The 12,983-nt window shown below is 39.7% G+C and overlaps 1 protein-coding gene across 1 annotated transcript; it reads right to left on the bottom strand.

Annotated features, from left to right (window-relative positions):
* Positions 1-8,606: 8,606 nt before the first annotated feature.
* LOC144646289 (E3 ubiquitin-protein ligase TRIM45-like) lies at positions 8,607-11,786 on the bottom strand. Its single transcript, XM_078505823.1, has one exon. The coding sequence runs from the start codon at positions 11,077-11,079 to the stop codon at positions 8,791-8,793; it is 2,289 nt and encodes a 762-aa protein (XP_078361949.1). The 5' UTR covers positions 11,080-11,786; the 3' UTR covers positions 8,607-8,790.
* Between the last annotated feature and the right edge of the window lie 1,197 nt (positions 11,787-12,983).

Here is a 12,983-nt window from a genome sequence, read left to right as displayed (position 1 = left end):
AGTGTGGATAGGAGGTGGTTTGAACTCGTATCAAAAGGTGATTTTTTAATAACTCTGGCTGCACGCAAAGATATTAAAAATCAATGGTTGTTTACCAGTTAAACAATTTGATAGAATGACTTTCATAGATCTTCTCAGTTTTAAATTTTTGTCCCGAAAGGACAAAGTCTCGTACTCCTTCATGGATGTGTCGACTTGTTTTTGCCAAATTATAAACCTAATCCCTACACTTTCTTCAATTCAGCTCGGCATCAAATATTGGGTCAAAGTCAACAAATGGGGGGGATTAGGTCATGGATAAACCTCGGAAATGGAAGCTGTTGAGTAGTACTTTTATGTGGTACCGTTTATTATGCTGTTGAAGGTGGTTCTGACTTTTCAGTTTGTAAAAGAAACCCTTATTGCCGTACAAGGTTGTTCTAACTTTAACGTTTGTGGATGATATCCTAGTGTACGTGTAGTCATTCACATGAAAACTTTTCTGCAGTACATTCATGTGGAACTGTCTCGATCTTTACTTTATGTATAAAAACCTCGGCACTTATAACTTTGAAGGATGTGGATGGGGCATAAGCGTGCGATCATTTTTCGGGAAATAAAATAGGGGGAGTCTGGTGTTGCGTTGAACTTATGATAGACTTCAAAACTAACTTCAAAGCCGAAAATTTTAGGACGCTAAAGTGAGTGGAAATGTCGGTCTAATATGGTGTCTTTATCTTGACATGTGCACACAAAGGGTGAATGGTTCCTTTTCTAAGTAAGTAAGTAAGTAAGTAAGTAAGTAAGTAAGTAAGTAAGTAAGTAAGTAAGTAAGTAAGTAAGTAAGTAAGTAAGTAAGTAAGTAAGTAAGTAAGTAAGTAAGTAAGTAAGTAAGTAAGTAAGTAAGTAAGTAAGTAAGTAAGTAAGTAAGTAAGTAAGTAAGTAAGTAAGTAAGTAAGTAAGTAAGTAAGTAAAGATGTCAGTTTACAAGATTTGTTTATGCAATGGTTTTGAACAGCGCTAAGTACACTACTACAATTTGAACCAATGATGTACTTTAGTATTTAGTATTTACAAACATTGTGATGCGCAGGTGAAAATCTCTAAGTGATAATGCGCATTATAAGTTAAACTTTACAGTTGACGTACTTTCCGACAGAGCACTTCTTTTGTCTTTACAGGTCACTATAGCGCCAAACAGCAATCAAGACTGTGCTTCAGTGGAAATGGACAAAAGTTGCGCCACTCATGTTAAGCACGAAACAAACCATAATAAAAATGATGACGATGACGATGCTGATGATAACATCAATAATAGTGATGACGATTGCTTGATCTACTCGAGTTTGTAAAAAATTAATTGAAAAAATGATTGATTTCCAGTAACTACTAACCGTCTTCTTTATTCTCAAAGCAAAAACGAAAACTACGAGGATCTCTTGTAGCGACAATCTGCAAAAAAATAGGTAAGGTTAAAAAATTTGCCTTTCTTTGTTGAAAATATTAACATAAACACATAAGATTGTACGTCACTCTTTAAAGTTTTTTTTTTTTACAGAGTTTTGTAATCTAATTGTTCATATGGATGAGTCGCAGTTCACCCATTTTACACCCGGGATTTCTTTGGTCAAAGTCGTTTTACATGTCTAAGTGGCTTTTCAGACCAGGCTGAACTTCCGGTTTCCATAGCATGAAGCTAGAGACTTGATGGGAAGCTTCTCCCTGCAAGTAAACCTCCAGCATTTTTGCAGGTAGTTGGTTCATAATGGTGAAACGCATTAACATGTACAGCAAAAAATAATCAAGCAAACAAAATATTTCCTATCGCAGCTCAAGTCCAACTGGTGTTTACAACATAACAGTCAGCAACGTCACGTGGGCGACGTTGTGTCAAATGAATGGCATTGCAGGATGTGGAGGTGGAGCCTGGGAACTAGTGATGAGATTTAAAGGAGGAAAGGTATTTTTTCCTGCGCAGTTTCTTTCGGTAAATCCAATTAATACTGCGACAAAAAAACCGTTTGCCCGATTCAGTTGTTCTGTCTTTGCTAAACTTATTAGAAATTAAGGTTTCGTTTTTTTCATGGTCCAGATCGATTTGCTATGAAAGTGAAGGACACTCAGTCGTGGTCCAGATTGATTTGATTTGTGCAGTGAAACCTCGATTTAACACAGTGCCAAGGGACTGGGGAAATTTGTTCGTTACATCGAGGGTTCGTTATATCGAAAACCTCGATATAACGAATTTGTGGAAAAACAACCAAAATGTTCGTTATATCAAGGTATAGTTAATAATTTTTTTCACGCTGTTACGTTGCACTAGCCAGCATTTACTGATCTGAACGACTGTCAAAAATAACATTGGTGCTTAAATGTCTAACATTCACGTAGATATGGACATATGTCTTTAAAGTTGTTCTCCTGTTACAAGATTAAAGAATTGTCATCCTTGTTGGTCTGTTCTACATTCATCTTTCGTCGCGTGTTAACTATAATTCGTTATATCGGGGTACATTTTACGTTTGGGCTTCCGGATTGCGTTCGTTATAACGAGGATTTCATTACTCAATAGATCGAGGTTCGTTATATCGAGGTACTGTTCCATACATTTTGCTGTAACTTTGGCCGGGCTGAGGGATATCGTTCGTTATACCAAGGACTTCGTTATATAGAGGTTCGTTAAATCGAGGTTCCACTGTAAATTTGTACCACGGTTCCAAAAACATGACTCAAGTGAAGTCTTTTGACACAGTGAAGTCGACTTAGTGCAAACCATAGCTAACGGTAAATACATCTCACCTCTTAGGACACGTTCGCCTATGATTCCCGTCATTGGACCAGCAAAGAATCTTTGCGCACATTTTCCGAGCAAAAACAAATCAAACTACCTGGATACTGGCTCAGTAATTTCACCAAGATCTGTGTCACCATGCATTTTCCAGCAAATGGCTCAAGAAACGCAACCTTACTGATGAACCACACTGCACGATCTCTTTACTCGGTTCTTCACGACGGAGCTAAGAAGACGTTGCCAGCAGATTTGACTACCATCGAGACTCCACCCGATATCGACAAAAGTTGTTTGATCCAAGGTTTCAACATGCATGGACCATACCCATGGGCCATTAAGTCACGTGTTGGAGTGGAATCCCAGCATCTGAAGTGTCCCTTACCATATTTGGTGCGTGGTGTTGGAATTGGCTTTCAGGGAGATGCTGAAATGAGTTGCGGAGAACTCATAATTAGACATTCATACCTACCAGTGGAAACCTACCCAGCTTTATGTAAAGTCTTCATTCAGTAACGGTCGTAACTGAAGAGACATCCATTGTCAAATGCGTAAAATATGGGTTTCCCGTAGCGTTATTGTGATATTAACCAATTAACTCTAATTCATATTTGCTGTAGTCATTATCAATTATCACGATTCGATGTAAACATGCAGATCTTGATTTTCATGTATACCTGACAATAGCGTGTCCAATGGTCTGCTATGTCTTTAAACTTAAGTAAATTATAATTGGTGTTATATACTGCAAAAATGAATCTTGAATACTGTACGCAGTTGTTTCTGCACATAAGTTCTTCTACACCAATGCGTGTCGAAAAATAAAACGGGAAGTTTGTTTCTATTCTTCACTATATGCTAACTGTCTGGCTCACTGTTCCCAAAAAAAAAAAACGACGATGAGCATTGGTCGTCCTTTGGGAGTGAGCTCGTAATAGTGAGCCATTGAGTTATCTTTGCACACAAAATGGCTTCCTATAAACTAGCTTGAGACAGGCCTTTGAAGCAATGGCACCAAATCCAACATGGGACGCAAAGATACCGAGAGAACTGGTACACACCTGTCTTGTCGGTAAAACTAAAAGCAGACACCTTTTTTGCAACAACAGAAAAGAAATCCAATCTGGTCCTTTCCAATCCTTTGTCGGTGGTACTGGCTGTCAACTGCCACTTTGAATAAGATTAGTCGGTTTATTATTTGCAGGAAACAGTTCGATTTTTATTTACTTAACTTTTTCAAAACAATGTAAAAAAAATGCGGCAAAAAAACAAACTACTCTTTTTAGAATATTTAAACTTAATTTGAATTTTAAATTACAAGGGGCTTTCAGTGATAGACGCAAACCGCTTAAACTTTATCGCCCTAACTAGAAAAAGTAAAGACATAAAAAATTTAATTCAAAAGTATTATAAAAAGGAAAATGTCTAATTTAAACCAATTTTTTGAGTGTACTTATGATACTCAGTTAATTTGACACCCCTTTTAAGTAAAAAAAAAACACTTAACCGGTGTCTCATTATTAAATCACTCGATTAAAATTGCGTTTCCCTTGTTAGCTAAACGGTGCAAAGTGAGGCATGACCGATACTGGAAGCCACGCAAGAAAAACATCTGGCTCCCAAGGTACACTAAATCGTCCTATATGAAAATGTTGATATTCATCCGAATACATGTTATTTTCTTGGCGAGCCCAGATGTTTCGATCTTCATACTTCAAAATTTCATCTCAAGAAGATTTTGATGTAGAAGAAGAATATTCTAGCTACAAACGTTCAGGATGAATTTAGTTGCGCTTCAATGTGTACCTCCACCATTGAGTGTCATTACGTGCTGTTTGAAAAGGATTCAAAAAGGTGAGTTCTTTGGTGAAGGCGACAGAAAAACTGAAACGGCAAGACACTGAAAAGCCCGACTCTGGTAAAATACTTCTAGAAAAGGTAGGCAACGCTGAGTGAAATGCATGTAAAATGAGTTTAAAATATCCTCAAGATTCCAAATCTGATGACTATTGCTTAGAATGAATGTCGTTGAATAGTTCAGTTTTAGTTTTTGTCCCAAGAGAGTATACAGTATTTTTATATACCCTTCAATAGAAAAGGTGCAGTCAATCTGTGGAAGGAACCCTTTTTAGCAGTACTTTCATACGGCACCGTTTATCATGTTTTATAAAATAACTCAGATACTACGCGCGCTCTGATTGGTAAAAAACCTATGTACTATTGTACCGGTAGTCCCGCTCTGTCCCCAGCCGACGCTCGTCACGCGGACGAGAATTTAGTTTTGTTTTTTGTCTTCTTGGAAAACGGAGGATATATGATTATCGTAAATGATATGATGGGGTGGATCACAAAGTCCCAAATTGAGCAGCTGAACGAAGAAACTGACTGAGTGAGAAGTAGGTCCGCACACTATGGAGGAAGTCGTCGCGTGCCACGTCGCGCACATCGCAGCTCTCCGGCGAAGGACTCTTGGCTTTTCTCGCATCTATCGATTTTGACTTTAACGTCGTCGTGTGTGGAGGCTTGACTCCCGCGTGTGGTTTCCTCGTCGTGAATAGAATAAAATAAGATCATTTCTTTGAGGACGTCCTATAGTATCGGCTCGCGATAACCGGGTTCTCCCAACATCCCGCGTGGCTTTATACGCCGAAGCCCTAGAAGTGTGGTCTATGTTAAGTAGATGACAGTTTTAACTTTCAAGTCTGTAAATAAAACTGTGTAACCATTCAAATGAAAGCTATTCAGCATTACTTTTATGTCTATGCTATTTGCTTTTAATTTTTGCATCGTGGTTCCATAATTATCAATCTCTTTCCTTGTACTTCGTGGATTGGTCGTTCTTTTTACCTTTTTATTTAAAGATTTATCTAGGTCGATTGCGTACCACCGTCGATTTCGAGAAACAACTTCATAGTAAATGAATGCTAGAGTTGTTTTTCATAAACTTTTAATAATTTATGTTTTTTTTTCTTCTAAATATTCAACCTTCGTCGGCCGCCATATTTTTTACGCAATGTCTACTCGTTCCAGGAACGCGCATATCATCTCGACTACATGGCGTTTTTTTTTTAATGCAGGCAATCCGAATTATTCCTAGCATTCTGTACCAGCCATTCTTACTCCAGAATTGTGGAGAAAAAACGCGCCCTATATCTAACAGTTAATCTAATACTCAGTTCTCACGCCTTAGCACAAGTTTGACTATGATTCCCGTCTTTGAACCAACCCAAGACTCAAAGCATCTTTCAATGTGAACAAAAAACAAATTAAACTTCCGGGATACTGGCTGAGGAATTTCACCAAGATATGTATCACAATGGACTTTCCGTCTACCATCTAAACTCAATAACGACAAAAGCTGTTTGCTCCACGGCTTCAACCTGCCTGTAACACATCCATGGACTATCAGGTCACGTGTTGCACTGAAATCCCAACAACTAAACCGTTGTACCTTACCATATTTTGTGCGTGGTGTTGGAATGAGCCTTCATGGAGTTAGTTGTGGAGAAGTCATTATCACTAACAATTCACATCCAACAATAGAAAGCTATCCAGCTTTCTGTAAAATATTCATTCAGTAACGGTTGCAGAGGGGGATACTGGGGTTTGTGTTATTGGCAATTTTTCAGATTTTTCATGCGATATGTCGGTATCAATCTTGAATTGCGGTATTGCGTTATTCTTCAAACCAGGGGTTGCTTTTTTTCTTATGCTTTGGTCGACGACAGTATCAAACTTATCATTCACGTTTTCCCGACCATTTTAGGATTTTTTGGCGTTTCGGAAACAAGCTCAAACGTTAAACAGCGGCATTCTGTCACACGAGTTAATATGTCACGTGATAGTAAATGACTGTAAGTAGTTTTAGTTAATCAACAATTTGACTGTTTTAACAACCTGCAGTTAAAAGTCGTGTCTCTTTTTGCCCTCGCGACACCAAAACCACCAGCTATACAGGCTTACTATGGCATTGCGGTATCTTCTAGATTTTTTTCGCGGTATTGCGGCATTGGCCTAATTTTTTGCGGCAATGCGGTGTTCAGCAGCCCCAAATGCCCCCTCGTAACAAGCAAGGGACTATCATTCATAGCTAAAAATAGTCAGGGTTCAAAATTGTGCTGGAACAATGCAAGAAATATTGCTTGCAACTGTTTCAATAAAAGAAATAAAATTTTAAACTGTTTCTGGGATTTTCCGAGGTTAAAATATCATAAAATTGACGTTTCGACCAGTTTTACTGGTCTTCTTCCCGTTGTTTAAAAATTTTATCAATATGGCGGATCGTTTCAATAAACGTGGCCATATGCATTTCTGACGCGGCTTACAAGCCTGTGACATTGCTGCGTGCAATGAAAATCAGTTAGTTGAACGTACAACTGTGTGCAATTGCTACGCCGAAACGGAACAAAAGTGCGAAAAATCTGACATGCCTGTGGCGTAATACATTTACAAATTTATTAACCAGTAAGCTAAACAGTATTGTTTGCTATCAATAGTCATCAATTAGCATGATGTGATGCATAGGAATTAATTATTAAACGCCAGTTTACAAAGAGACATTGAGGAAATCTATCACTGGCGTGACATTGCTCCATGTAGAGCGACTTTCGATTGATTGTGGTAAAAAAGACAAACAATGAAGTCATCCTAGCTAATCACATGCACAAAAGACACAGACAATCCAGTGAACCAATCAAAGCTCGAAGCAAATACACGTTGCCGGCAAGAAGCGCTGGCAAACATAGCGTGTTTTGATTGGTTAAAAAAATAACGCGAGTTTTTCAAACCAATCACAAAGCGTAGTAATGCAAAACCAAAGCAATCGCGGATTACTTTCGAAACTAAAGAAAAAATCGCTCTAAAACATACGTAGAAAGCAGAAATTTGGAAAACGAACAAGTCATTATAAGAACGTAATGACAATAATGGCTGGAGCATCAACAAAAAATTGCAAAATCCCCTTTGCTTCTAGTGTACTCGGATGCCTTGTAAGATTACCATCGCGGAACATAACCGATGCATTATTCTAAGGACCCTATTGCTTGAAAAGTCTCAATAAACTGGATGAGGTTAAAACTGGCCACAATGTTTTCTTTTTACGCATTCTTTAGTCTGATAATCCTTTCCTGTTTTCACGAAGAACTGAAAATGATGCAGTACCGATAAAAAAGTACAGTATTGTTTAGATACTTGGCCCAGGCCAAACGTCGAACTTCACAGAGCGTGACCTATGCAATGAGCAAACCTATTGTTTTGGTCAGCGTCGACTCATGTGGCGCGCCCGGGCCTTAGATACTTGACAAGAAATTTACTGAACAAATCTAAGGCATGTAAATTACTGGCTGGGATTAGTACTCAAGCAGTAGCGTTTTTTCAGTCTCCTTTTTAACAGTCAAAAATTTCCTGCCCAGCCTTTATACGGACAGATGTATGGAAAACTGAAAAAGTGAATGCACGATTGGTTCTTGGTAGCACAACTACATCTTCTTTATTTCATCAGCGAAATCTTAAGTCGAGTTTACAGACTGTCTGTACTCAAAAAGAAATGGGGAGGGCCTTACATTTTTTCAGTGCTAAGGAGGGAGGGACGGCGCCCCTGGATCTCTTCACTAGATCTACCCCACTGTCTCAGACGAACACTGTACGTATTTCGAGCCATATTTTGGGTTCTTTTCAACATAACGGGAAAGCCACGAACTGGTATTTTTTCGTTCTATAGTATAGCAGGACAAAAAACAAAAACAATTTACCAGCTGTAGATTGTTAGTCTAGATTTGTCCCCAAAAATGTGTAATGCGACCCCCATGTGGTGAAATGTGAAGCCGGTGATTCCGCGTTTATACTAATTCTTTTGTAATATCTGCACACGACTGTTACAATAATCAGTTACGATCAGATGATACGACAACATCTTCTGGTTTGTCAAACTGTCCAGACTTGCGGACTCTCTTCCCTGCGTTCCAAATGCAAACGCTCTCCCATCTGTGGTGAGCATGTAAAGCCGGTGATCCCCGCGGTTTCTACTAATTCTTTTGTAATATCTGCACACGATTGTTACAATAATCAGTCACGAACAATCGACCATCAGATGTCACGACTACATCTTGTGGTTTGTCGAACTGTCCAGACTCTTTACCCTTAGTTCCAAATGCGAACGCTCTCCCGTCTGTGGTGAACATGTGAAGTCGGTGATTCCCGCTGTCACACACTACAAGATTGTCGTTGCTGTCTACAGCCATTCCTCGTGGGTCTCTTAACTGCCCATCGCCGGATCCCTTTTCGCCAATCGTGTACATGAAGTCACCTTCGCTCCCGAATACTTCAACGCAATGCGAATCGAAAGTGACGAAATATTTGTCGTTGTGATGAATGACATAGTAAGGTTTGGCCGCCCAACGGCTGGCGAACTCTTTTAACAGCTTTCCTTGTTGGGAGAATTCTTTGACAGAAGCGCTTCCCCAGTCACACACTACAATTTTACCCTCACGCGTCACGCAAACACCCCACGGGCATTCGAGCACGTCGCTGCCAAACGTCTTGATGGTCACGCCACATCTATCAATCAGGTGTATTGTCTGATTGTCGCTATCAGCCACCACGACGTTTCCCTCGGAGTCAAAATCGACGCCGACTGGATTTGTTAGGTCCACGCTACCTTCAAGAACCCGGCTTTCAAACGGCGCTTTAAGTTTACCGCGCTGAGAGTAGACCAATAGCCGACGATTCCACGAATCTGCGACGACGACCTCTCCCGAAGAGCCGACAGCGAGACCACAAGGCCGTTTAATCTGAAACTTTTCTTGACTAGAGGAGCCGAAGGACTCGACAGGTTTGTAGTTGTGAGGTTTGCTGGCATTTTCCAGGTTTATTCGGCTAGCTTTAAGGTACTCCGCTCGAGTGGTTACGTGAACTGTGAAAGGACTTCCTTTAATCGGCTCGCTTCGGACTCTTACGTCGATCTGATACACACCTGTTTTCAAAGGAGTGTAGCTGACAACGTAACTCCCATCTTTCTTGTCTTCGATTCTTGCAGGAATCGCCGTGCCCTTTGTTGATTGGATGCAGACTGTAACACGATCATTCTCGGAATAACTCGGATTGTGATCGGAATCTTTCGTCTGAATCGTGAATTCGATTCGTTCCCCAGTTCCTGTGAGATGCTGAGTCATCTGTTCTCCATCGGCGATACAGTTAGCGGGGTCTGTATGGCTCACAAAAATTCGCCCAAGCTCTGATTTCTCGAGAGTCTTGAGCACCTCTTGATCAGGGATGTAGTCCACGTTGATGCTTTTCTGCGAGTGCGGTACGGGCTTGGGTTTCATGGCCATCAGCTGCTGAAAGCGTCTCTTCACCGGCCGTTCCATGTCTAAAATCTCGCCCTCGATGTTCCTTTCCAGTATTTCTTTGGTGTACTCGTGAGATTTTTGCAACTGCCCTAGTTGTAACTCTAGCTCTTTTCGCTGCTTAATTATAGAAAGCTGTTGATCTTTGTAAATGCCTTCTAGCTTAGCCAGCATTTCGTCGCCGTGCTTTCGCAGGAAAGTTATCAAATCTTCAATTTTCTTCAGTACTTCTTGCCGTGCCGTAATGACCCTCCTTTCCACAGTTTTGTAACTCTGGTCCACTCGCTTTATCTCCTCTCGGCAGGACAACATCTTGTCTTGCAAACCATCCATGGCATGTAAAATACGCTTCTTGCTTTCTCTGCTCGCTTGGCTGACCGCCAATATGTTGTGGTCCTTGTGCAAAGAACTGACGCACTTTTCGCAAACTTGCCGTTCACAATCCTTACAGAAATGATCCAGGGCCTCTTGCTTGTGGCCATCCTGGCGACACGACAGCGGCGTTTGAATCAACACAGGAAGATCTTTTGATGAGAACTCCCTAAGCTCGGTTACACGGTGAAACTTCATCACCTTTATCCGCGCGTGAACTTCGACGCAGCTGACGCAAATGAGGCATTTACAGTCGAAGCAGTAAGACACCGCAGCGGCTTTTCGATCGCAGCTTCCACACGCCAACTCGGGGTTGTTGTTTCGAATTCTGATCATCTCTTGCAGTCGGCTAAGGTACAGCGGAGAAGGGAGGCTCTCAATATTAGCCCCTTCAGGCAACTCGATTATAGCTTTGCATAACGGGCATCTGGCCTGTTCCGCACCGAGGTTTTCCATCTCGAGCCGTTTGAGGCAACCGCAACAGAAGGTGTGCAAACATGGTAGAATCTTCGGATTGTTCAGCGATCCCTTGCAATGATAACATGTGAACTTTCCTTTGAGTTTCAAAAGAAAGTCGCTGAGTGTTGTCGTGGCCATTATTAGCTTTCTAGTGTATGTAAATATTAAACTGCAATTTGTCAAGCCTTCAGGATGCGAATGGTTAATTTGAATAAAGCACGATGGGGTTTTGCATATCTTGAGTGGTTTATTTTGGACATTCTGGCACCAGTCAAGGTGCTTTTGCTGATAACAATGAGAACAGGCATTTTTTGCACCGCAATTATTTTTTAATCGGCTTTCTTTAACATGTATCAAGTCAAAACGAAACTTAAGAGTTTCCGGGCACTAGTTATCACGCCTACTTCGACAGCCGTGACATATTCCATTGCCAAATTAAATTGCGTTTTTTTTTCTAAATCATTTTTATTTATTTATTTTCAAAACGCTGTATTTAGAAATTCACAAGTAAGTGTATCAAATTCTAATCGACTCTCTAAATAAATTCACCGCATCTACAAGGAATATTCAAGAAGACATGAATATTGGTAATGTCAAGAACTTCCCGTGTGGTCGATTAACTCCTGGTTAACTTTATACTGTAAGTGTTTTGAGGTATATTACGTGTTAACTTACTCAAAACAGCCAATACATATTACGAAAGCCAACCTATTTTTGGCTATCACGAAAATTACGTTTTGTAAACATGAAAACAATATTGGTGTTTAACAATTAATCCCTATGCAAATTTACATCAGCTCTGTGTGTGTCAAGGATGATTGGGCTCATTAAATTTCGCTCAACGCCAATCGAAGACAAAACAAAATCCACTTATTATGGGTGTCTCGCTCAAGTGTTAAGAATAACACAATGAAAAGCTCATAAAGAAACGTTAAACAAAGGATTCCAGACAGAATATTTAGACATTTTTCTCGCCGCAAAGATATTAGGAACGATTGAGCGCGAGATATTGAACGAGTGTGTCACTGCTTGAATTCACAAAAGCTGCGATCACGCGAGCAAAAAAAATCCCCGCCAAAATTAAAAACGACGAGCAACTATCAAAACAATCACCAAAAAATTACATGTAATAAGAAATGCAGATTAAAATAATTACATCTACAAATTTTCAACAGCGTCGGTTAAACACTCTGTAGGTGGGAACATTTTCAAAACGCTCAATTTAATATTAGCAGAGATGATACTCGACTGGGTGGTCAATTTTTAACCCCAGAAAAATAAGCTCTCTAGTATAGTTTGAAAATCGTCCACTGAAAACTTTTAATATGCAACACCTTTTTGTTTCTGCTCGTCTCATTCAGGGAAATGAAGCCCTAGTTTGTAGTCGTTTTGTGGCCGCCATTTCATGTGACTCTATATATTATACATGTTTTTTTTTTTCATTTTGGATCATCATTTTACACAAGTTGTACTATTCCTAAAAACACCGGCTGACGGTTATTAATTACCACCAATATAGCACAAATCAAAAGAGGAAGCTTTAATTAAATGATAATTAAATATTCAAAGGGCTTGGAACGGTTCAGCGACTTGTCAATATCGGCAACATGGCGTGATAGTAATATTTTAAAAAAAAAATTTATCGCAGCCCCGGCAGGACCCGAGGAAAATTTCCTCCCCACCAAATGTTAAAAATATATCTTCAAATAGATAGTTATTTTACCATATCACTTGACCCTGAAAGCTGCCAAATTTCTGAATGCTCAAAATTAGAAAAAAAAAACTACAAAAAGAAGTTTCATTTTGCAAGACATTGCTCAAGAGCTTGTTTTAAATTTTAAAAAATGGGACACATTTAGGGTTTCATCCACAGAACCCACATTTTAAATTTATAAAAGAAACCACAAAATACTTGGATGATATGCCTAGCACCCAGCAGCGCTACACACAGCTTAATAACCTTTTCATTTTGATTAAGTTCTTTTTTTTTGTCTTTTTTTCACACAAAAAAAATTTTCTCTTTTTCCCCCCTTTTTTTTCAT

The sequence above is a fragment of the Oculina patagonica genome, chromosome 3 (assembly GCF_052425735.1).
Source record: "Oculina patagonica isolate OP01 chromosome 3, crgOcupat, whole genome shotgun sequence".
Classification (NCBI taxonomy): Eukaryota; Metazoa; Cnidaria; class Anthozoa; order Scleractinia; family Oculinidae; genus Oculina; species Oculina patagonica.
Note: the sequence above shows the minus strand (reverse complement) of the source record. Positions and strands in the feature narration are given on the sequence as shown.

Bases quoted from the DNA above. Each gene is read 5' to 3' on its own strand.
- LOC144646289 (XM_078505823.1), bottom strand. From the start codon at position 11,079: ATGGCCACGACAACACTCAGCGACTTTCTTTTGAAACTCAAAGGAAAG.